At 44.5% G+C, this 25,464-nt stretch overlaps 1 protein-coding gene across 3 annotated transcripts in view; it reads left to right on the top strand.

The window, feature by feature from the left end:
• LOC132870641 (myosin-9-like) overlaps nucleotides 1-25,464 on the top strand; it is an 88,836-nt gene that overhangs the window by 24,463 nt on the left and 38,909 nt on the right. For 2 of the 3 annotated variants that reach the window (XM_060904389.1, XM_060904388.1), the window contains exons 2-8: nucleotides 11,811-12,142; nucleotides 17,630-17,786; nucleotides 18,029-18,056; nucleotides 18,146-18,239; nucleotides 20,802-20,822; nucleotides 23,975-24,067; nucleotides 24,148-24,211. In XM_060904389.1, the coding sequence (XP_060760372.1) occupies nucleotides 11,816-12,142; nucleotides 17,630-17,786; nucleotides 18,029-18,056; nucleotides 18,146-18,239; nucleotides 20,802-20,822; nucleotides 23,975-24,067; nucleotides 24,148-24,211 (784 nt within the window). In that variant the 5' untranslated portion in view covers nucleotides 11,811-11,815. The remainder of the gene's footprint in view (nucleotides 1-11,810; nucleotides 12,143-17,629; nucleotides 17,787-18,028; nucleotides 18,057-18,145; nucleotides 18,240-20,801; nucleotides 20,823-23,974; nucleotides 24,068-24,147; nucleotides 24,212-25,464) is intronic. The other variant, XM_060904390.1, reaches the window with a different exon arrangement.

Raw genomic sequence — 25,464 nt, 5'->3', positions numbered from 1 at the left:
CACTTTATGATGATTTTTCAGCTTTAAGTTTAGCCCCGCCCACTGGTGCTTTTCATGACCGGCGAGGATGTGATGGACCGACGTGAGAGAGGGTTAAAGACGAGGCAGAAAGGAGAGAATTAATTGAAACGGTCCTGCTCTTTGCTCTGATAAGGAGAGACTACGACAGGAATGTGACCCTGGCAGTTTGAATAAACAGAGTTTATCATTTGAGTGGTTGAGGAGGGGGCCCGGGGCCCGATGGAGGGGAGGACTAATTTTAGGGCTCCATCAAGTTGGAGTACAGGAAGAGTGGTGATGGGAGTCAGCTGTGGGGGTCAGCGTGGAGTGTGTGTCTGGGGAGGGCTGTCGTGAGAAGAAAAGTCCTGCTGGTCTTGGCTCCTCGTGTGTGTGTGTTGATACAATATGGTGAACAGCTCTGTTTGAACAGTCTTTCCTCACACACGCCAGCGTGACTCCAGAACACAAGTCCTGAGCTGGGTGCGTGGTTGAACGACGTACAAACGATTTGTACTGTGTTAAACCTCACCTCAGGTTGACTTTGTGACCTGCAGTGATTTGGATCGTCTGATTTTTCAGGAGTTTCAGGAGCACTATCTTCTGCAACCATAAAAACTCTTAAATATATTTTAGTAGCGTGACTCCAGGGTTGGTTTGTTAGCCATCGGTGTCCTCCAGTCACTTCGGTTTCGAGCGGTCTTCAAAAAAAAAAAAAAAGTATAACTTGAATTTAAGAGTAGATTGTGTGTTATGAAGTAGTGATTGTAGCACTGTTGCTTTTTCCTGGAAAATAGTTAAACTAAGGGTAGTATCTCACTGGGCTGCGACTAGTTGGAGACCCAACAATTGTGATAAAATATGCAAATTAGCACCAATTTTCACTTGGAATCACACTGAATTGATATTCACATATTTTTCCGCAATTGTTTGTGTCTCCAACTAGTCGCAGGCCGTCGCAGCCCGGCTTTCCCTCGGCAGGCAGGGAGAGAAGGGTTCGCGATGGCTTTGCGACGCATTTGCGTCTATTTTGAGAGAGATTTTGTCGCGCAAATTTTTTTGAGCATGTTCAAAATTTCAGCGACGAAGGAGCGACACTTTGCGACTCATGCGAGGAAATTGAGAAGCCCCGCGAACGTTTCAAGACACCTTTTTTTTTTTTTTTTTTTTTTGGAAACTCTCTCGCGAATGGCGTTCGCAAGCTGTTGCAGCCCAGTGAGATACTGGCTTAAGGGTTGTTTTACAGTCAGGGTACGTAAGCTAAACATCACATTTAACACTTATCTTCAATATTAAAAGGCTTGACTAAATAAACTTGGTTGTTTATTGTAGCCCTGTGATAGCTCTATTTACCATGCAAAAAAAATTTGGTGATAACGTTATTTTTGGTGAATGTATGGCAACGTGACCTATTTAGCAAAATTACTCGTGTCATTTAGAAAAAGTGCTTTTTTTTGACCACAAAAGGGATGCACTTAAATCATTCTTTATACCATAAAACAAATATTTGGTTCCCTATCATTGGAAACATAGTTAAGTTTTAATGTTGAATGCCAGTAAGTTTTCAGACTATTTTGATCAAATTAGTATGTAATTGTCAAAAAAATGTCCTCTCCGAGACAGCTAATTTTTCAATATAAAATAACATATCTAAAATGATTTTCATCCTAAAATGTGGTCAAGATATCGGGACATAAATATTAGCGACAACTAACACAAAGCTTACAGCCTTATTTTTAAAAGCACTTTGGAAGTAGTGGATTCTGAATTGTCAAAAAAAAAAAAGTCCTCTCCGAGAATCACTTCATTTGTTTCTCCCGTCTTATAGCAGATTACACAAAACTACCATACACACGTCAAAAAATGACCTGAAATCTGTTCTTTAACTTGTCCTTCACTTAAAAACTGACACAAGAACCAGTTTGAATCAATTTTAATTTTGGACCCCTGTGACACAAACTTTGTACCCTGATTGTAAAGAGCAATTCCAACGTTATGGACGTGACACTTGAACTCAAAATGGCAACAAATGACCCAGTGCATGTTTTATTGTCTCCCAGTATTTAAACAGGTGTTGCATATTTTAAGGCTGTACCATACTGGAGAAGTGATAGAACAAGAACAATTCCCATAGTACATCTAGGGCATGCCAGAAAACGCCAATAAAAGATGCGTTATGGATGTGACAGAAAAAGTATCACTTTTCTTGGGTGACTGTACATTTTTATCAAACTCTGTGAAATTGTAAACCTAATGTCGAAATGGAGATATCCGTTTGATAAAGGGGTCCAAGGTGAATATTAAAAAATCTTTGTTTAAAATATTTTGTATTTCATGCAGAGTTTCAGAAGGAAAAGTCAGCGTTATGGATGTGACGAAATTCCGTTATGGATGTGACGCGTCTGAAATAGACATGGCATATGTTTAGAAAATCAGCAATTTAACCACCATAACCCTTTGAAAAACTCTCTAAATATCAGCTAAAACTATCAAAGTTCTTAAATAATATTTAGGATGGCTATTGTTTTGCTGTTTTGTGGATTTTAGCATACATTTCTGTGGCTTGTGGCAATAATATAGAATTGTACATGATCAAAGTTATTCGTGTCATTAGCTAAAGTAGTGAAGGCGAAGGGAACAATTCTTGTGACAAATTGGTTCAACTTATTCACATCTGTAAAATACAGGCCTAGGTGATATCTCTGGGAGTGGTTTTGATGTATTACATGTTGCTTTATTTTTGCATGGTGAGGTTGACATTTACATGGAATTGCCCATAACAACCCTTAACGGATTGGCGAGGCGACTAAAAGATGTATCTCATAATTTAAAAAAAAAAAAAGCCACACACAACTCAGCAGCCAGTCAGTAATCGGATTACTAAACACATTAATCTGAAGTAAAGAGAAGTGTGTGTGTGAGAGAGAGAGAGCGATTCCCCTCCTCTGATCAATATGCTAATCTAGCTAGCACTTGATGTGATGCTAGCATGAGTTTTTAGTGACGTTCGGTAGGAACGCTGTGGTAATGTAATGGGGAAAGAGTTTTCCTGTGTGTGTGTGTGGTCTAGAAGTTGTTTTATTTAACAGAGGAATTAGTGACCGCTAATTCTCTGAGGAGTGCTGCCCACCATGCTAGTTTGGCTTTTCTAAAGCGTTCCCTAAAGGGTTTTTATTTGACTAGAAGTTGTCTGCTTGATTGTTTTATATTCATGTTTAAATGTGAGGTTTTAGACAAAAAAAGACGCGCGCACGCCTTTTCCACCAAATCAGTTCCAGGGCTGGTTCGGGGCCGGTGCTGGTTTACAACTCGTTCAACTCGCGAGCCAGCTGAGAACCAGTTTGCTTTTCCATAGCTCGCGGTGCTAAGGGAAGCCACGTCAGTTACGTCACTGTATACGTCAGTTACAGTACGTCGCTGTATACGTCAGTTACGTCGCTACGTTTGCTTAAACCTTGGCATGAATATCGAAGCAAAAACACCACGGAAGAAGCAACAGCAATAATAATAATGGATGACTTGGCGTTTGTACAGCTGCTGCTTCTCGTCGCTTAAAAATGGCGATTTTTCGCGGTCTTGTTGTTGGTCTTTGCGGTTCTTTCCTCTGGCCCAGCAGAGAGTTGGTGCTAGCCTGGAACCGGTTTTTCTGGCCCCAGAGCCAGTTCTTTGTCAGTGGAAACAGAAAACCCGGTTCCAAACTAAGCACTGGCCCCGAACCAGCCCTGGAACTGCTTTGGTGGAAAAGGGGCAACGGACGGACGGGCGGACAATGCAAAGTAGTATGGAGTTCGTTTACTAACTTTTTTTTTTTTTTTTTTTAAATATAAAGTCACGTGTGTGTGTGTGAGAGAGAGAGAGAGAGAGAGAGAGAGAGAGATTGATTTGGAACATTTAGTAAATTTCCACACTCGTGCTGTTTGAGTAAACTGACCTTGGATTCCCTTCATGAGCCACACCTTTATTTTTTTTTTCCCTTTTCTTTCTTCTTTTCTTCTTTTCTTTGTGTTTTTTTTGTTTATATGAAAGCGTGCAATTGTCAACAAGTTTGCGAATGAACTTTGACTCATTATGTGCACAACATTTAGTAAAAATGGACTTTTAAACCTTTTTTTTTTTTTTAAAGCAGCACGCCTGACCAAAAAAAAAGCTCTTTCTGGAAAGTTCTCTCTGCTTTCTAATTGTTTAATAGTTTCCAGCAGGACGTAGCAGTGTTTCTGAGGAAACGCAACACAAGTCAACTTTTTTTTTTTTTTTCCTCTCATGAATTATATTTAAGTATTTTCAGCATATGTTTTGAAATTTATATTAGCGTGCTAGCTAACTTAGCCAGCTTTGGCTAGCGGGCTGATTTGCTACCAGCACTTGCATTGTGTGATGGGACGTGATTGTGAAGGAAATGTAATTAGATGTTAAATATCTTATAATTAATGTTAATTGTTTATTTTGTCCCATGTTGTGTGGGTTTTTTCTCCTTTCCCCAGTGAGAAGTTGCTAATATGAAGCTAAGTTGTTGTAGTGACCTAAAAAAAGTCGTTTTTTTTTTTTTTTTTAAATCAGTTAAACATCTTGAAACAGTAACACAATCTCATAAAACCACAAGCTGCTTAAGCTAGAGATTTATCTGCCTTCATTGCCTCATTCTGGCTAAAAGTGTCGCAGGCTAATCTGAAAGAATCCAGCTGTTTTTTTTTTTTTCCGCTAGCTTCAGCATGTCGGAGTGTGTTGGTCTCCTGCAGAGCGGAATGCTAATGGCGTGAGGTGTGAAACCTGGAGCGTGGATCGGATCATAATCGCTTTACTTTTGAAAGCTGCAGGTTTTACACAGAGCCTTTCTCTGTTTCTGCCGAAAACCCGTCGAGTCACCTCTCGGTCTGTTCGCAGTGTCGCAGGAAGGAACACTCGAGCATGGAACAGCAGAGAGGCCTTCTGGGTCATGTCAGGGCTTGTCACGACAAGGTTGCATAACCACGTTTTTGCTCCCAAGGTGACTGAAGAGACACTCTTCGAGTGTGTACGGTTTGTGATCTTACTCACACGCTGGAGTTGTTTAAATGATGCGTTGGCACACGTGCGATCAACAAAGCAATTTGTCCAAACTGCAAAAGCCAGCCAACGGCGAGGACGTTCTCCCAGAGGATGGTGTCCAGTCCCTGATCGGAGACCAGAGCAGGAATCTGATTGGTTGTCGAGCGAGTGAACCCTTCCACACGCATCCTGATCTCTGCATTCCTGAAGTCCTGTGTAAGATCGAACATTTACTAGAGCTGGGAATCGATTCAAACTTCAAGAATCGATCCGATTCCGATTCTGAAGATTAAGGCCCAATCCCAATTCTAATTTCTACCCCTCCCCCTTCTCCTTGGCCCTTCCCCTTGAAACTGAGCTACAAGGGATAGGGCTTGAAATTCAACCCTTACGTATTGGGATAGCCCTTCAGCGATTGCATACGTCATCGTGTACCTCCGTCAGCGTTTACGTTAGCAAAACGCGACCAAATGCGTCATTGGCTGCGACCAGCCGCTACAGTCAGAGCCAGAGGCAGAACCAGAAATCTCTGCTGGCAGGGTGTGATTTGTTAACTAACACCACTGAATGGGATATCTTTGGCGCCTCGTGCACCACATCGGACAGAATGAGGTGTCAGAACACTCATGTAAACAATAAAAGCGAGAATAACAGAACAAAACGTACGCAGTCAAGCAACCGAAAACAATACTCACTCCCAAAGCTTTTTAGCAGCAGCTTGGATTTCAGAAATCGCTGCTCATTCTCAGCTCGAAAGCGAATCAAGCGGCGTGTTTCCTCTGAATAACAACTTAAAACACGTAAATAATGGAGAAAATACATTTATGACAATCTTTCGCCGCGGGAACCGCCATCTTTCTGAAATCCGCATGAAATCTCGCTGAAATCTGCATGGCATTGTGGGAAATCACTCAAACCCCTTCGTTCGGAGTCAGCTCCAGGAAAATCTCCGTTTGGAGGGGTACAGAAGCCCTACCCCTTCCCCTACCCCTCCGCGTTAACTGGGATTGGGATACCCCTACCCCTTCACGTGAACGCGCAAAATGGAGGGGAAGGGCCAAGGGGTTGGTCCAAGGGGTGAAATGGGATTCGGCCTAAGAATCGATTCTTTTCGATTCTTTAAAATTCTATCCGATCCGATTCAGGTTAGTGTTCTTTAAAAAAAAAAAAAATTTTTAATTTCATGACTATGTCGCAGTGGCGTGCAGCCAGGTTTTTTTTTTTTTTTTTCAGGGAAGCCAGAAATAAAGAACTAATCTATTTTCTATTTTTGTTAACTACTTTTTAAAACATTCAGGGGATGAACGAATGCATTGTGACTTCAAACAATATTGTTGCCAACCTACATACTCAGAATGGACGAGGAACGCAAAAATTTTAACAGCAAATCATAAGTATTTGTATTTACTGATGGCTGTAAGACTGGTTAAAATGGTAAGGGTCAATCCACCTCCAGCTGGGACACCAACCAATGCATTATTTGACAATAAGAATTCACCCAAAAGCTGTTGCAACCAAATGCATAATTTTTATTAATCAATATAAAAAAGACCTCTCAATCAATATAACATGAAACATAAGAAACTGTAAATAAGAACATAAATAACCTGTAAATACAAAAGAACATAAGAACATAAGAGCCTATAAACAAAGTATAACACTTTCACTTGTCTCACCATAGACTCACCATAGCATAATGTGGTTCCACGACATTCATAAGCCGCCTGAAGCCCTCATTTTCAACGACGGAGTACGGCCGCATGTCTTTACAGACAAATTCCGCAATCGCCATGGTTATGCTATGAGATCGTGCTGAATTGGCTGGCAGTGTTAAATTTTCTTTCAGCTTCATTTGCTGTCCTGTTTGTCCTGTGGACGGCTTGATCCCCGGGTGATGTCGTTGCAAGTGCTTGTTCAAGTTCGTCGTATTTCCAAAATACTTCACTTCGATTTGACACAACTTGCAAACGGCATTGGTTTTGTCGAGCGCATCTGTGTCTTTTTCTTTTCGGAACCCGAAATATCTCCAGACTGGAGCCTTGAGAGACGGTGGTGTTTTCAGAAAGTTTTCGCTAACTCTATCACTACTCTCCGACGCCATGTTTGTTTGAGGTCATACACTGCGGGGTCACACACCGAGTGCGCCTGCGAGAATTCGATGACGTGACGGGGGTCACTGGGGGAAATGTTTGTGGTGGAAAAAAATGTACTAAAAATTAAAATAAAAAAAAATCGATCTTTGAACGTACGAATCAATCCTAAGTAATTAATATGCGAATCGATCCAGAATCGGAAAATCGATTTTTTTTTTTTTTTTTTTTTTTTTTTTTTTAAACACAGGCCTAACATTTACAGGCTTTTGTGTTTTCCCCAGAAAGAGATGGTGCAAAAGTTTTGGAGTCGACTCGCAGTCATCTCGCCACCTTCCACCCTGGTATTAATATTGTCCAATGAGTCTGCGCTTTTAACAATAGATGTTGTCGCAAAGCAGCTTTACAGAATTTGAATGACTTTAAAACATGAGCTAATTTTATCCCTAATCTATCCCCAATGATGAAGCCTGTGGCGACGGTGGCAAGGAAAAACTCCCTCAGACGACATGAGGAAGAAACCTCGAGAGGAACCAGACTCAAAAGGGAACCCATCCTCATTTGGGCGACAACAGACAGCATGACTATAATATTAACAGTTTGAACATGAAGTCCGTTGCGTTGATGTTATAAACTCTTCATTGATGGAAACTTGAGTGCAAAACCGTTCATGACAACTGCAGTCCTAAAGTTAGCAAGTCAACTGTAGTCCTCAGCCGTAAAAGCATTACTGTAAGGCTACGTTCACACTGCAGGCTGAAGTGACTCAAATCCGATCTTTTCGCCCATATGTGACCTGTATCCGATCTTTTATTGACAATATGAACGACACACATCCGATTTTTTTTCAAATCCGACCCAGGCCGTTTGGATATGTGGTCCTAATTCCGATTCCTATCCGCTCTTTTCATATGCGACTTCGGTCTGAACCGCCAGGTCGCATTGATCCGACTTACACGTCATCAACAAGCCACAAACGTCACTATTCTGCGCTGAAGTAGGGGGCGGGTCTCTCAAAAAAAGTTACAACAACATGGCGCATGACATCAATGCGAGGGAAGCTTCGGGCTGTGAAGGTTCTGAATCTTCTCAATGGAAGGACGCAGAGGTTAGGGAGCTGATTTCCATTTGGGGGGATGCAGCTATTCAAGCTAGATTGGATGGGTCATACCGCAACCGGGCGGTTTTACTTCCGTAAACACTGGCCATGCTCACTGCGTGTGACGTCGTCGTATCCTGCAACGCGCATGCAGAACACTTTTAGGTCGCTTTTCGTTCATACTGAGGATCACATACAAGTCGCATATATTTGTTAATGTGAACGACCTCACAAAAAAATCGGATTTCACAAAAAAATCGGAATTGAGCATTAAGCCTTGCAGTGTGAACGTAGCGTAAGAGTCCAGAGCGTCCTCCAGGTGTGACTTTCAACTGTCCATGTGGGGCCGTCCTCCTCCACAGGAGCGATGTGACAAGACTCCAACCAGACACTAGCCTGGGAAATCCCATGCTGCTTTGCACAATCGTTCCGATCTGAAACGACAGCATGGAAACTATGGTCTAAAGGCTCGCCTGAGTTAGGGAGCCAATCAGAGAGTGGGGAGGGGTGGAAAGACGGTGACGCGTACTACTCGACAAACGGAAGCTTGTAGTTTATTTGGGACTGTTTACGGATCACATTTAACATGGCGGCGAGCGATACGAACCAAACTTTCGATCAAGCTTTAGACACTGCTCTGAATAGTTTAGAGCGAAAGTTTGTTTAAAAAAAAAAAAAAAATAGCGTTTGGCGTTAGTCTTTCTTCGTCGCTCTAACTACGTCACCGGCTACAACTGCCATGATTGGTCATGAGCTACGTATACGCCAAATGATAGACATTCGCAACGTCCAATAAACGGCCGTTGACAATCGTAAACCACACCTCCCCTACGAGAAATTCAATAGGCGGATTCCAGACCGTATTTCACTTGCGATATGGTCTGGTGTTAACCAGACTAACCAGACACGGCACCAGGATGGAATGAGAGACGAAGTTATTACCTCCGCCAAGGAGGTTATGTTTTCGGTAGTGTTGGTTTTTGTTTGTTGGTTCGTCTGTTAGCAACATTACAGAAAATGTAATGAACACATTGCTCTGAAGTTTTTTTTTTCCAGAGGTGTGACTGGACACAAGTGACAATCCATTAAATTTTGGCGGTGATCCGGGTCACCTTCTGGATCCTGGATTTTTTTAAAGGGTTCTTGGCGGAGGTCTGCGCTCTGAGTGCTTTTCTAGTTTCAGAGTGCAGTGCACTTTGTTTTTGCAACGTTCTAACCTGGAAAGCCGGTTTTACCAACATGCGCGCGCACGCATGCACACGTACGTTGAGTCCTGTGCGCTGCTTCAGTGTGGTCAACTTACATCCACACTAATGTGCTTCATGAGGACTCAATCAACTGGTTTCTCTCGCTGTTTCAACCATAGCAAACCGAGCTTCATGTTCTGAGCTGTGATTTTTGCAGGAAGTTTGGTGTGTGTGTGTGTGTGGAGCGACACAGCTTCGTGCATCTCTGTCTTCTCACTACGTTATTATCGAGGGCGAGGCTGCACGGGCTTTCAGTTTGCAGCTTTCAAAATAAACCTGGATGGCACTAATGCCTTTACAGAGCTGGTTTTTTTTTTGAAAGGGTGTGTGAGGTTTGGTGTGTGTGTGTGTGTGGGGTGGGGTTTGTTTTTTATTTATTTATTTTTGCTTGTAGCAGTGTCGAATCTGATTATTTTTAAATTAGCGATTAATTGTCTTTCTGGACTTTATGAACGTTTCTTTGACATCTAGTAGATCTGGATACTTATTTTTAAAAGCTTTTAATGGTTTTGCATGTATTATTGATGACGATGATTAAATTATTTATGGATTTCACTTCTTCCAGCACCACAGCAGTTTTGTCAGATTATCACTCATTTCACACAGGATTTTTTTTTTTTATTTTATTTACATGGGTTTCCCCCCCAGTTTGTGTGTTTTGCTAGAAGTTTGTAGAAACGTAACGTTTTAAATGGAGGTTCTTCACGCTCGGGATCATCTACAGTTCAAAAATATGGAGTCTGCTCAGTCAAATCTACACTAAAGCATGCAGACCTGTAATCCTGGTTTCCTTCTGATGTTCTGCGTGCCTGGAAATCCTACAGAAAGAAACAAAAGGAAAGACGAGTTCCATGTTCACTCGTTAGTTATGGGTTGGGTTGGGTTTGTGCGGTGTGTGTTTTTTGTTGTTTTTTTGGTGCACGCGAGATATCGGATGATTTGTGAGGAGGAGAGAGCAGAAATGTATTAAAATGATTTTCATATCATATCCAAAAAGTGCAAAGCGAGTAAAAGTGACCCTGGGTTGTGTAAAAATGATATAAAGCATGTTTGGGGGGTCAAAAGAACAAAAAAAAAAAAGTTCCTCCAACATGAGGAAATTGCAGAGATACTTGGATCGAAACGTGTTTTCCAGACTTTAAGACGTGTTTAAACGTCTCATCCAGGATGCTCCCAGGAAAGTGCACAACAATTAAGTTATTCCACGAAATCAAGTCGTACGTGAGCTGATAGCTGATGAGGCGCGTAGCACCGAGTTCTCTATAATCCATGTACGACGAGATTGAGTGGAATAACTTTTTTTTTTTTTTTTTTTTTTTAAATTCTGTCCATGTTCACGGAGTTTTGAGAAACGGAGCATTTTTATTTTTTGCAAATTCAATAAATTTAAAACTTGATACAAAATCTTTTCCGCTTAGAAAGTAAACAAACCGGCAAAATGACAAGCGATTTGTGAAAAATGCGATAATTCTTGGGGGGGGAAAGATGCGTTCTTACTGTCGTACTTTGATTCCGTATTTTGTGGCTTCTTTGTATTTTTTTGGAGTTTTGTTTGAGGGTTTTTTTTTTTTTTTTTTAAATTTCGTCCTCGGCTGGTTCAGTAGCACGTGCCGCCATTTTGTTTTTCTCTACTCGCGGTATATGAGCTGATTAGCTGCTCTACTACTAGACTATCGGCGCATGATTGCTGATATCCAGTGAACGTGGAAAGAATTAAAATCTACGTTACTCTCTGTTCACTTTCAGAGAAACCGATTAACATTTTCTTCACTAATTCCTTTTCAGATCTTATTGTTTATCATGAGGTCATGGGTTTAAATTTCAGCAACTAAATGGACAGTACCACTTAAGTTTGTACACCCCCTACTCTCCTCATTCACAGGTTTTTCTGTATTTTCTACATTGTAGAACAAAAGCGAAGACATCACAACTCTGAAATAATGTATGGGATTATGCGGTAAAGAACAAGTGTTAAAAGAAATAAGTTTCATATTTTAGATTCTTCAGCGTATTCAGTGTTTCCCTTGACGCTTTGCACACACTTGGCATCATCTTAACCAGCTCTGAGGTAGTCACCTGGAATGCTTTTCAATTAGCAGGTGGCTCGTCGAAAGGTAATTAATGCAATACCGATGTCATGAACCGCTCAACTAAGTAAAGAGAAATGACATCAATGCCTTTTTTTTTTTTTTTTTTTTAAAAAGCCATGAAGTGACTGAATAAAAGTAAAGAATTAGGTGTGTCCAGGAGTCCACGCTCCTTTTTGAATCCCAGTTGAGATAATTGAAGGTGTTCTGATTCTTCAAAGGTGTCCTTTTGTCTAATTTCATCTTTTTGATGTTTTCCCTTCAGCAACCATGTCGGCTGCGGATAAGTACCTGTACGTGGACCGTTCGGTGGTGAACAACCCGCTGGCGCAGGCCGACTGGGCCTCCAAGAAGCTGGTGTGGGTGCCGTCGGAGCGGCTGGGCTTCGAGGCCGGTTCTCTCAGGGAGGAACATGGCGATGAGGTGGTGGTGGAGCTCGCCGACTCGGGCAAGAAGCTCCGCATCAACAAGGACGACGTCCAGAAGATGAACCCGCCAAAGTTCAACAAGGTGGAGGACATGGCCGAGCTGACGTGCCTCAACGAAGCGTCCGTGCTGCACAACCTGAAGGAGAGATACTACTCCGGCCTCATCTATGTAAGTCCCTTATATCCTTAACGCTTGAGTTTAATCAGGCGTGGTGTTCGAAAAGACCAAAATGGACACCGGATGTATGAACGATTTGATCTTTCCAGGGCAGAAGCTGTAGTGAAGCAGCACTACGCGATATTTATCCTCAATTAGTGAATCAAACAGGAGCCTAAAATGGCCGCCCAGTAGCTCGGAGATTCCCAGCTGTTGGATAACATGCTAGCTTCTATGAAGGGGAAAAAAAGTCTTTAGCTACGTTAGCTTTGTTAAAACTACTGTAGCGAGTGGCTTGGTTGTGCTAAGCAGCTGCTTTCCGTCTGCTCAAAGCGACAACAGTTTCAGACGTTATGAAGAAAAATGACTAACCCTCTGAAAGATGTAACAGAGATCGCTGGTGTTTAAGTTGCTAGTACAGTTAGCTTGCTTTGCTAATCTGAAGATGATGCTAGCATGAAAGCTGAGTACTCAACGTGTAAATCAGTCCAAATTTCGCACCAATTATGTAACTAGTGTTTAAAGCGAGACGGCCTTTTGATTTCATAAAATGGGTGAAATTTAGTTCCGTCTGAAATGTGGTCGTTGTGATATGTTTTTCTGTAATATCTCACAAAATATCAGGCCGTTCTGTTCTGTGGCTGGGAAGTTATTTAATTTGAGGGGATTAAAGCAAATAACGCGCATGAAATCGCGCAGTCAAGCAGACCGAGGAAGTCCGTGTGCACATGCGCATCTACAGGTTTCCCTTTGAGCGTGCACTGACAGTTCCATCATTCTGTCGCTAAACGAACAGCTGATCACACCGAGGTGCTCGCTGAGCGCCGATATTTATTAGTTTGGTCCTGCGTTTCCTTTCCTTCGTATAGAACATAGCGTCTTTTCTTCTCGTTACTGTAGTCGGTCTTTCACGTTTCATTCGCGCACTCGCGTCCTCCATTTTTCTCTCCTGTTTCAAATTTGTATCCCACAATGCCTTGCGTGAACGGGGAAAGCCCACCACGTGATGTGATGCATGATGTAGTGTCTTGAATCGGGTCATGGTGAAGCAGGAAAAAATAGCGGAGAATTTAGAGCCACGTGGAGATAAATTCATTAATTGTTTGCTTTTTAATAAAATTGGAAGTCTGTGATTCGAATTGAGTAGCTTTCAGTCACTCAACAAAAATAACTGGGTGTCGGGGAAAATTCTTTTGATGACCTACACTTGAAAAATCTGAGAGGCCGTCTAGCTTTAAGTGGTTAGATTTCTAAAACCCGGAGTAGACCACGCCCACAAAAGATGAACGATGTGCGCGAGTTGCCTGTTGCTCTGTAGCTCGAGTCGTCCCCGGGACTCGCGCGTCCCTGCTGTAAGCGCTGACGTTAAAACCGTCTCTCTGAGGATAATGAAAATCGTCTGTTCAGGCATCGAGACGTCGGACGCTGCTCAAACCTCGGGGGTTTGTTGTTCAGGGTTTCGACTCTGAAAAATGTTGTTGCTGTTACAGCAGGGATGAGTTATTTAGAGAGAGAGAGAAAGAATGAGAAGTGTGTGTAGCCGCGGGATGAGACTAGCCGTGTGTTGGATCTGCTCGTGCCTCGCCTGGACTCCAGCCAGTCCTGCGTCTCCCTGTGCGCTCCACTAATAACCCGTCTCGGAACGCTTCACTGACCTCTCGCTCATTCGCTCTCTCTCTCGCGCGCGCGCACCGAGAGACAGGATGTGTTCTCCCTGTTTAGAGTTCAGTCGTAAACAGGAAGCTCTAGGGAACAATGTTCAGCAGAGAGGAGGACAAACATCTCTACAGCGGCGTGCGCGTGCACATGAGATGTTCCAGGCCCTGAACATGACTCACTCCTGATTTGTTCGGCTCCACACAGTGAGATTGAGATGTTTCATCAGAGCTCTCACTTAAAACACCTCGTGATCATGGATTCCTCATCTGTTGCTGTTTCTGCACGCGCACGCGCCTGTTCTCAGGAAACATCTGTCATCTTTCCTGAGTTGCAAAATGGAGAAGGAGAAACGGAGTGATGGCCCTCGGTCCTTTCCTCCATCCTCCATACAGACGGTTAGATTTGGCTTTGATTTGTGCTGCACCTTCCCGCCTGCGAGACGCCGTCTGGAGCTCCTTCCGTTCCTGGATCAGTTCAAGCGATGATTGATCGATGCGTAATAGACCGTCGGTCAATTGAAAGTCTGATGGATTGAGTCGCTGGAGATGAAGTCAGGTCACCGTCTGATCAGGGGCTTACGAGTAACAGGAAGTGACATAACATGACGTGAATAGAAAGATGTAAATGGATTTTTAAATGTATAAAAGACGGTAGCGCATGGACAGTGAATCCAAGATGTGTAATGAGCAAAGGGAAGACGTAGATTTTTAAAATGCAAATTAAATCCTTAAGCGATTTTAGATAGTGTCGGTGACTTTTTTTTTTTTTGGTAGTAGTATATACACATGCGGAACTGTATGACACACGGCGTTTTAATAAATAATTATTTTAGATTCTTCAAAGTCGCCACAGTTTAACCCCTCCCCCTTCCCTTCTCTTGAAGGCGCTGTATTTTCACTCACGTGACCTTCGTAAACGCGACCGCCATTTTGGACATGAAGAAATAACGGTTTATGGCACAGACCCTTTCGGTTCTCGCTCATCTAGCTGCTACAATGACTGCTTAGACTGCAACAATAATACCTAACACACATTTAAGTATCCGTCGTAAAGACGTGAAACTCGTCGAGTGACGAGTGTGTTCATTGACAAGCTAACACAATCTAAAAGTAGACATACCATCACACTGCCCTGGCGCTGTGTACAGTTTACCTTCTATGGTTTGTGCACTCACTATTTGCCATTACTTTCTCCAACCCAGTGTTCGAACTATGCCGATATTATCGGGGGGTCCCTTTTTTTCCCTTGGGGGGGGGGCGCTTGCGCCTGTCTCAGAGCGCGGATCTCCAAACACATGAGAAGCCTATCTTACGCACATATCACGCGGACTCCACACACGCATCGCGTCTGAAGTCATAACTCATCAGGGGAAATCGTGTCCGCATTGGCATGTTCAAAAAACAACCTCGCGTCAACAATGATACCACACGCAAGAAAAAAAAAAACAGTCAGGCTACTCAACACATCTGATCCACAGCAGCACCAAAGCATCACTGGAAATCATGTCAACAACCAATCTTCCATTTCAACACGCGTCAACAAACAAATGGCACCACAGACATGAACGAATCGCTCAGGCTACCGATTCCAAACCCACAGCAGACGAATAATTAAAATGCATCTTACCTTAAAGCAGAATCGACCACAAAGGAAGTCTGTTGGCACACTTCCTTTCTACTAGTTTGTGTCCCCAACCTGGCAGCAGCAGTCGTTGTCATATCGGTTTATTTTATCTTTGATGTAAACACAACACTTCGGATATGCAAATGCTTCCCGTTACACACGATTGCTATGTCAATAAACATCATTTTGCCAATATTTTAGAGACCATCCATCTTCTCCGTCGGTCAGCATCTGTCGGGATCCGATAAAATGATAAATCTTGCCTTGTGTGTTGATGGTTACTACATCCAGGTGCACAACAATATAATGGCATGATGGAAGTCTTGCTGAAAGTAAAAACTTTCTTTGATGGCTATATTCCTTTCGATGCTTCGCCGTCGTTCCTCGTTGTTGGCTGTGGTAGACTACTGGTAGTTCATGTCCAAAATGGCGGCCGCGTTTGTCGTGACGTCACGTGAAAAGGGTCCATACCGTCCGGGGGGGGCGTATACTTTCAGTCTGTGCAGAAAACAGCCAAATATAAAAGCTGACCTAATGTTCATTCTAAATCTCATGACTGTTTAAGATAACTCTCGCTACGTTCACACTGCAAGGCTTAATGCTCAATTCCGATTTTTTTGTGAAATCCGATTTTTTTTGTGAGGTCGTTCACATTAACAAATATATGCGACTTGTATGTGATCCTCAGTATGAACGAAAAGCGACCTAAAAGTGTTCCGCATGCGCATTGCAGGATACGATGACGTCACACGCAGTGAGCATGGCCAGTGTTTACGGAAGTAAAACCGCCCGGTTGCGGTATGACCCATCCAATCTAGCTTGAATAGCTGCATCCCCCCAAATGGAAATCAGCTCCCTAACCTCTGCGTCCTTCCATTGAGAAGATTCAGAACCTTCACAGCCCGAAGCGTCCCTCGCATTGATGTCATGCGCAGGGGCGCAGATACGTTTTTTGAACTGGGAGGGACAAAAAACTGGGGGGGGGACAAAGCTGCCAGCACCCCAACCCCGATATGCCTGTCAGACTTGTTGTTAGTAACCATAGCAACCAAGCTCGAGCTTGCAACCTGTGCAGTCTGCGCAGCTCAACCAACCGAATATCAGTCTTTGTTTTATGTGAGTTGTTGCAACTATGTATACACTGCCGTGCACCTCAATAAACCGAATGGTAATTAGTCTTTTGATTTTTCCGTGAGGTTTGCCTTATGCAAAGAAAGACAGCATAGACGTTTTTTCCTCCCTATAAGTGGGGGGGACCGAACGAGGTAAATTTAAATCTGGGTGGGACGAATCCCATCCGTCCCACCCTCTATCTGCGCCCGTGATTATGCGCCATGTTGTAACTTTTTTTGAGAGACTCGCCGCCTACTTCAGCGCAGAATAGTGACGTTTGTGGGTTGTTGATGACGTGTAAGTCGGATGAATGCGACCTGGCGGTTCAGACTGAAGTCGCATATGAAAAGATCGGATAGGAATCGGAATTAGGACCACATATCCAAACGGCCTGGGTCGGATTTGAAAAAATCGGATCTGTGTCGTTCATATTGTCAAAAGATCGGATACAGGTCACATATGGGCGAAAAGATCGGATTTGAGTCACTTCAGCCTGCAGTGTGAACGTAGCCTCTGATACCTGATGTACAGGGTTCCGCACAAACGACAAACACAAATGTGGGGGGTTTCCCCCTTTTTTCCAAATCCTGGTTTGATGCTGCTTTTATTTAATATTTACTTTATTTAATGTAGTTTTAAATTAATATATTCAAAATAACTCGCATTCTGAAAAGGGGGGAAATTAAGTAAACTAAAATTAGAGGAAAAATCTACCTTTTAAAACTTTTTTTTAACGATTTTATAAAAATGTGAAAACTGCAAAGTAAAATTAATCTGTTAAAGGTTTAACTTCACTGTTTTATAGCTTAAGTGTAGAATTTTAATGTCTGAACATTTTAAGAGCGTTTTCTGAAGTAAATGTAGAAGGGGGTGGGGCGATATGACTGAAATATCGTATCGTGATACCTGAAGATATCTCTGCAGCCCAGGATTGTTTACAGACTCTCAGCAGAATCGGTTTTTTTTCTGTAAAAAACTGTATTTTAAAAACGAATGCAGTATATTTGAATTCAATTTAAAAAGTACTGACGATTTTGTGACGATTTTATCACGATATTGGTATATTGTCATATCACCCAGCTGTGTGTGTGTGTGTGTGTGTAGACGTACTCCGGGCTGTTCTGCGTGGTGATCAACCCCTACAAGAACCTGCCCATCTACTCCGAGGAGATTGTGGACATGTACAAGGGCAAGAAGAGGCATGAGATGCCGCCGCACATCTACGCCATCACAGACACGGCCTACAGGAGCATGATGCAGGGTGAGTGTGACGCGCGCGCGTGTGCTCTCGGGGTGTGAGCTGCAGCTTACTCGGGTGAGGCTGGTACTTTTGAAAAGTCAGCAGGATCGTGTTTGTGTGTAGGATGAGCACTTCCTGTTAGCGAGGCGTGTGTACAGTTAAGTTACACTGAAACACACAGCTAACGGCTAAACCACCCCACCCCTCTCTCTCTCTCTCTCTCTCTCTCTCTCTCTCTCTCTCTCTCTCTCTCTCTCCTCCAGACCGTGAGGATCAGTCCATCCTGTGCACGTGAGTGAGGCATTCAGCGCACACACAGCCTGGGCTTTCCTGCAGAGAATAGAGTACTACAGTGTGTGTGTGTGTGTGTGTGTGATCAGGGGCGAGTCTGGAGCTGGGAAAACGGAGAACACCAAGAAGGTCATTCAGTATCTGGCCCATGTGGCTTCATCTCACAAGACCAAGAAAGATCAGGTTAGAGCTGTCTGTCTGCCTGCCTGTCTGTCTGTCTATCCTCCAGTGTTTTTCTCTCTCTCCCCTCTTCTGTCAGTCTTTGTCTCTTGCTCTCATATATTCTCTCTCTCTCCTTCTGTCAATCTCATGTTCTCTCTTCCTCCCTCTCTCCTCTTCTGTCGGTCTGTCTCTCTCTCCCTCCCTTGCTCCTCTTCTGTCGGTCTGTCTCTCTCTCCCTCCCTCGCTCCTCTTCTGTCGGTCTGTCTCTCTCTCCCTCCCTCGCTCCTCTTCTGTCGGTCTGTCTCTCTCTCCCTCCCTCGCTCCTCTTCTGTCGGTCTGTCTCTCTCTCCCTCCCTCGCTCCTCTTCTGTCGGTCTGTCTCTCTCTCCCTCCCTCGCTCCTCTTCTGTCGGTCTGTCTCTCTCTCCCTCCCTCGCTCCTCTTCTGTCGGTCTGTCTCTCTCTCCCTCCCTCGCTCCTCTTCTGTCGGTCTGTCTCTCTCTCCCTCCCTCGCTCCTCTTCTGTCGGTCTGTCTCTCTCTCCCTCCCTCGCTCCTCTTCTGTCGGTCTGTCTCTCTCTCCCTCCCTCGCTCCTCTTCTGTCGGTCTGTCTCTCTCTCCCTCCCTCGCTCCTCTTCTGTCGGTCTGTCTCTCTCTCCCTCCCTCGCTCCTCTTCTGTCGGTCTGTCTCTCTCTCTCCCTCCCTCGCTCCTCTTCTGTCGGTCTGTCTCTCTCTCTCCCTCCCTCGCTCCTCTTCTGTCGGTCTGTCTCTCTCTCTTCCTCCCTCGCTCCTCTTCTGTCGGTCTGTCTCTCTCTCTTCCTCCCTCGCTCCTCTTCTGTCGGTCTGTCTCTCTCTCTTCCTCCCTCGCTCCTCTTCTGTCGGTCTGTCTCTCTCTCTTCCTCCCTCGCTCCTCTTCTGTCGGTCTGTCTCTCTCTCCCTCCCTCGCTCCTCTTCTGTCGGTCTGTCTCTCTCTCCCTCCCTCGCTCCTCTTCTGTCGGTCTGTCTCTCTCTCCCTCCCTCGCTCCTCTTCTGTCGGTCTGTCTCTCTCTCCCTCCCTCGCTCCTCTTCTGTCGGTCTGTCTCTCTCTCCCTCCCTCGCTCCTCTTCTGTCGGTCTGTCTCTCTCTCCCTCCCTCGCTCCTCTTCTGTCGGTCTGTCTCTCTCTCCCTCCCTCGCTCCTCTTCTGTCGGTCTGTCTCTCTCTCCCTCCCTCGCTCCTCTTCTGTCGGTCTGTCTCTCTCTCCCTCCCTCGCTCCTCTTCTGTCGGTCTGTCTCTCTCTCCCTCCCTCGCTCCTCTTCTGTCGGTCTGTCTCTCTCTCCCTCCCTCGCTCCTCTTCTGTCGGTCTGTCTCTCTCTCCCTCCCTCGCTCCTCTTCTGTCGGTCTGTCTCTCTCTCCCTCCCTCGCTCCTCTTCTGTCGGTCTGTCTCTCTCTCTCCCTCCCTCGCTCCTCTTCTGTCGGTCTGTCTCTCTCTCTTCCTCCCTCGCTCCTCTTCTGTCGGTCTGTCTCTCTCTCTTCCTCCCTCGCTCCTCTTCTGTCGGTCTGTCTCTCTCTCTTCCTCCCTCGCTCCTCTTCTGTCGGTCTGTCTCTCTCTCTTCCTCCCTCGCTCCTCTTCTGTCGGTCTGTCTCTCTCTCCCTCCCTCGCTCCTCTTCTGTCGGTCTGTCTCTCTCTCCCTCCCTCGCTCCTCTTCTGTCGGTCTGTCTCTCTCTCCCTCCCTCGCTCCTCTTCTGTCGGTCTGTCTCTCTCTCCCTCCCTCGCTCCTCTTCTGTCGGTCTGTCTCTCTCTCCCTCCCTCGCTCCTCTTCTGTCGGTCTGTCTCTCTCTCTTCCTCCCTCGCTCCTCTTCTGTCGGTCTGTCTCTCTCTCTTCCTCCCTCGCTCCTCTTCTGTCGGTCGGTCTCTCTCTCTTCCTCCCTCGCTCCTCTTCTGTCGGTCGGTCTCTCTCTCTCATATATCAGGTGTGTGTTTTAAATACATTGTCACACTACATGTGCTCTCCTGATGGGGGCGTGGCTCATGAGAGAGAGAGAGAGTGAGTTCACCTCTATAAATGTTCAGGAACGCGTCACTAACCCGAGTGTTCAGGGTTGAAGCACTGAAGCTGTTATTAATCTGCAGCCGGACATTTCAACACACACGTAGTTTGCTAACGCTCACTCAGCCCTTTAACTTCTGAACCCGCGCCGAGGATCTGCACACGGCGTCGCAGGAGCGCGAGGGCTTTCAGAGGGAAACGCGTCCTGTAGAACATCTTCCAGTTCTGGTGAAAAGTGACTCCAGCTAACATCCTCCAGTCCTCACCGCTGCACTCCGCTCACTGTCCATCAGTTTCATCTGTTCAGCCCGGAGCCTCCGTTCACCGTCGGAGCTGAAGTGCACAAAGTCATGAGGATTAGGGAAAGTGGGCGGAGTCTGAGGTGAAACGGAGGGTGCTGATTGGTTGGGTCATTTGAGAGACTCCACACTTTCATCCGTCAGAGATTTATTCTCAAAAGGGACCTGGTTCTTTTCAAAACCTCGGACGGGTGTGTGTGTGTGTGTGTAGGGGTGTATTTGAGTGAGAGTTTGAGTTTTGTTTCTTCTTTCCATCAACAGAGCAGCTCGGTCCTGTCACATGTGAGTTACCCCCATTCTGTTCACCCCTCCCTCTCTCTCTGTATGTGTGTCTCTCTCTCTCTCTCTCTCTCTCTCTCTCTCTCGGCTGATGTGCGCTGTATAGTGGGGCTCTAGCTGGTTGCGTGCAGAGCGAAGCCGCCATTCAGACAGACGACAGCTAGTAATTAACATGATGCACCAAAATAAGTGGGGTGCCAAAATATATTGCCAGGCTCATGTGGGGTTTTTTTTCCTTCACTTTCGTAGCCCGTGAGTGACCCATGCTGTCGACCCTCTCACTAACTCCATCACGAGTCCTGCTGCTCACACACTGTTCACGCTAATGTTCCAGTCTCACTCCAGCTTACTAATAAGCCACGCCTACTTCACCAAACACACGCTCGCTGAATTCTTACACGCACAATAACCAAGAAACGCCGAGAACCTGCGCGACGTCCGACTGGCTCCCTGAGGGGGCTGCGTAAGGATGGATAGATAAATAAAACTGCGTGTGCGGTGCTGCTGGAGGAAAATAATCAGCCACGTGGGCGATGAAGCGGAGATGTAGAGAAGCGGTCACCATGACAACGTTGATTATTTTCCAATAACAGCGTGATTTTAAAAACGCACGAAGTGTCTTACTGCACAGCAATTTGACACGTAAATTAATGTTTATTTATTTAGAGTTACGTGGAATGCTTTAAACACGCCCAGCGACTCCGAAACCGGAAAAATCCAGTCTGTCTGAATGGCCTCCGTCTTTGTTTGTTGTCAGCGTGTGGGTTCGGGTTTGGGATCAGCTGGTGTGTGTGCGTGCGCGCGCGCTTGCTCTGCATTTGTGTGTTGTGATTTTGTTACTCATTAAGGACGTACGAAAACAGAAGTGAAGAGGATCTCTGCGTGTTCACACTGTGTCCCGTACGGTGCACTTCATCTTCTTTGGAGTTTCAGGGCAGTCAGGATTACATTACTGCCACCTTGTGGAACCGGCGCGTTACTGTCTCGCAGGAGAAACGAAACAAAAACGGCTTTTTTTTTTTTTTTTACCTACAGTTCTTTCTTTCATTTCAGTTCGTATCAGATGGTTCATTTGCAGTTTATGAGCTGTGCGTTTATAGCGATCGCTGTGTGAAACAGCAGGTCGGGTGATGCGTGTTTGTTTAACCGACGTCCCTGTCGTGACCCGCAGGTCAGCGGCGCTCCTCTTCCCAGCACCGAGGGGAAACCCGGCCTGTGTAACTTCACGCTTCCTCCACGGGAATCCGTTACAGCGCTGATGACCACGCCCATCTCAAACACTCCTGATCGTTTTAGACGTTTCCCATCGTGAGGGAAACACCCCCTCCGGACAGGCTCGTTCACGCGGATCACTGAGCTCTGAACCGGAAGCCTGCTCTTGTTAATGTTTAATGCTAATAAAGGGCTAGATCACATAATGTACAGGCGTTTTAGGGGAGATTTCTGTGCGACAAGACAACTGGTGTGGGTTTTTTTTTTTAAATGATCCATTTTTTTTTTTAACACGTCTGTATGTAATAAAGCAATGGAAACTGAATTTAAAGGGAGGGGGAAAAGAAAAGGATGGGTTTATTTATTTTAAATATAAATACACTGCAGGAGAAACCCATCCAGACTCATATTTTTGTGTCACGGCAGTTATTTAATATTTTTATTTATTTATTTTAAATATAATCTGTTAGATTTCTAAAATCTGATCTAAATTTTTTTTTTTTTTTTCTTTCAAATTCATTTTTAAAAGTAATTTTAATTTTGGGGTTTGTTTTTTTCTTCATACAGGGCTAGTCAAAATTATGTGAACACCCGTGGATTATTTTTCTCCCGAATGCGTGGTGCGCCGTGAAACGTGCGTCCGGGCTTTAAATGCCGCTGTTGCTCGCGATGGTGGACAGGTTGAGTCCGTCCTGTAAATCCTCTTGCACGTATGATGTACGCTTTTGGTGAAATAAATGGTTTGTACCATTTAAGTCTTAACATAATGTTTGACTGACCCTGTATAATTACAAATAAGTTTTTATTTTGTATAACAAGTTGAATGTAAGCTATAAGATTTATTTTATTTGCACTGTACTTTATTTAAAGTGAATTCTGTGAGGCAGGCGCTTTACAAACAGGACACATTATCGTCACAAAAAACCCGAATCTAATCTTTAAAGGAACACTCGGATCCTCGCAGGCGCTGCATCGATGCTAACATCGTACGGATCTGACGTAGTGATGTGTATCGTACAGCTGGTTGTTGTCATGGATACAGGAGGAAGCACGGAGTTTGGTGGCTGTTGGTGCTACAGTCGCTGTGTATTAAGGAGTAAACGTGTTTGTGTTACCATAGCGACGAGATTTCAGAGGTTATCGGATTATGCAGGTTGATAAACGGTGGCATTTTGTATCCGAATACAGCAGCAATGACGCGTCGCGTTTCAGAAGCAGCCAGTAAAATGGCAGGGTTTTAGTTCGGGTGTTAATCAGATTAATGGTGTACATGCATCGGATAATCTGATCTCATCACTCGTTTGTTTCGTATAGCTGCATAGAGAACATGAGAATTAAGACGGGTTCTGTGTTTTGGTAACGTTCGTTATTTTTAATAGAACGACACTTGAGGTGAGTCATGTAGTCGGAGGGTAATCTGATTATTATCTGATTCATGTAAACCCTTTATCAGAGAACGCATTTGCAGATCGCTGCCAAGAGTGAGGTGGTTTCAGGGCTCATGTTTTCACCAGGTGGAATGTTTTGGTGACTTTTTTTTTTTTTTTGGACTCTGATCAGGGGTGGGTGTGTGGAGGACCGGAGTGTAATCTGATGTCGGAGTGGTTAGGTGTTCCAGCTGTGCATGAGGTCATGGGTTTCTCTAAGGTGATGGGTTTCTTGTGTTTGGGTTAACGTTTCCCCTGGGACCTACTTTGTGTGTGTGCGCGCGCATTTTGTGCTGGTGTGTGTGTGTGTGTGTGTGTTGCGCTTTTTTTTTCCTCCGCTAATTGTCGCCAGTTGAAGAGCTGCTAAGCCACGGTGAGTCCTGCAGATTCCTCCACCACTCTGCTGTCTGTCAGGGTTGAGATGTTGGTGTGTTCGCACTTTATATTGTCACCATGCTGAGTGTGTGTGTGTTTTTTGGTTGTGTGTGTGTGTTTGGTTGTTTGTGTGACCACTAGGGGGAGCTGGAGAAGCAGCTCCTGCAGGCGAACCCCATCCTCGAGGCCTTCGGAAACGCCAAGACCGTCAAGAACGACAACTCGTCGAGATTCGTAAGAGCCTCACCGTGACGTAATAAACATGGCCGTGTGTGTTCGTATTCTCTGAAGGTGTGTGTTTTCCTGTCCGACAGGGGAAATTCATCAGAATCAACTTCGACGTTAACGGGTACATCGTTGGCGCCAACATCGAGACCTGTATCCTTTCACTGCGTCATTTCTGCTTAAACACGGCTTTTCTAATCCGTTTGAATCATTATCGACGTTCAGAGCTCAACAAACTGCCCTGAGTTATATAAAGTAGGTGTGGCTAAGCTAATAATGGGTGGAGCTTACCAATCATCTTTACCAGTCACCAATAGGCAAAGCCGGCAAGTGTAAACTAAACTAGCAGGCTTACTGCGCTAACTCTGCTCGCGGGTTGAAGTCGGCTCTGACGCCAAGCTGTCAGTCGAGCGTCCTCATTAAAATATTTGGCCACACCCACTCCTCATAGTTTAAAAATAAAACGCTGCTCAAATATCAACACTTTTTTTTTAAGAGAACTTTTCTTATAAAACGGGTGTGATGTGACTTCTAACATTTTGATTCCTGCAGCTGAGTGCAAAAGTTTGCACACCCTTGCTTTGTCGGACTGAATAAACGAGCTCCGTCTCTGATCGCGTCCTGGGTCCGGTTTCACTAAAGTAGTTTAGACTGGTCTATGGGTTAAGATTGGTCTCAAGTTTCTTTATAGACCAGTCTAATGCAAGTAAGACAGTTTCACAAAAGTTAAGACTAATTTTTTAAGTCTTACTTTTTAAGCCTAAAATTAGACACCCTCCCCCCAGTCTAATATGGGTCTAAGGGCTATAAAATTTAATAAAAAAAAAAGGTCAAGCCATAAGTGCCATCAATGTCAATAACTACAAGAAAGCTTGAAATGTTAAGGCAGTGAAGTACATTGTAAGTATGTAATACACAAATTTAGGCGATTATAATCTAACTATAAAGTATTCAATAAAGAACAAACAGTGTAATGCCAGCTTATTCATTTTATTACTTATAAATAATATATATCAATTCATTTATGCATATAATTTCATCACCACTTATCTCTCTCTCTCTCATACACTCACACTCGCACATTACTACATCACTCCTCCATCTGCGCGAGTCTCTTCAATTTAAGTTGCAGTCTTTCCTTTTGGTAGGCTCTTCGTGTAGTGTCACATCCGCGCAGGTACTGGGTGACGACAACTCCGAGGGTGAAGGAGCCTCAGCTTCATTGTTGCTAGCAACGTTGCTAAGTGAGTTGCTGCTGGGTCTGGCGAAGCCAGTTACTCCGCTCTCCTTTCCTCCTTTCACTCCCCAGAATAAGGGCGACTCGTCGCCATAAACGTTGATGACCATTTCGGTGGTTACTTTTAGTTTCTTCAAACCCCCTCCTCCAGTGGGGGTGTTTTTACGCA

Source organism: Neoarius graeffei, chromosome 22 (genome assembly GCF_027579695.1).
Source record: "Neoarius graeffei isolate fNeoGra1 chromosome 22, fNeoGra1.pri, whole genome shotgun sequence".
In the NCBI taxonomy this organism is placed as follows: domain Eukaryota; kingdom Metazoa; phylum Chordata; class Actinopteri; order Siluriformes; family Ariidae; genus Neoarius; species Neoarius graeffei.
This window is presented reverse-complemented; position numbering and strand designations above follow the sequence as displayed.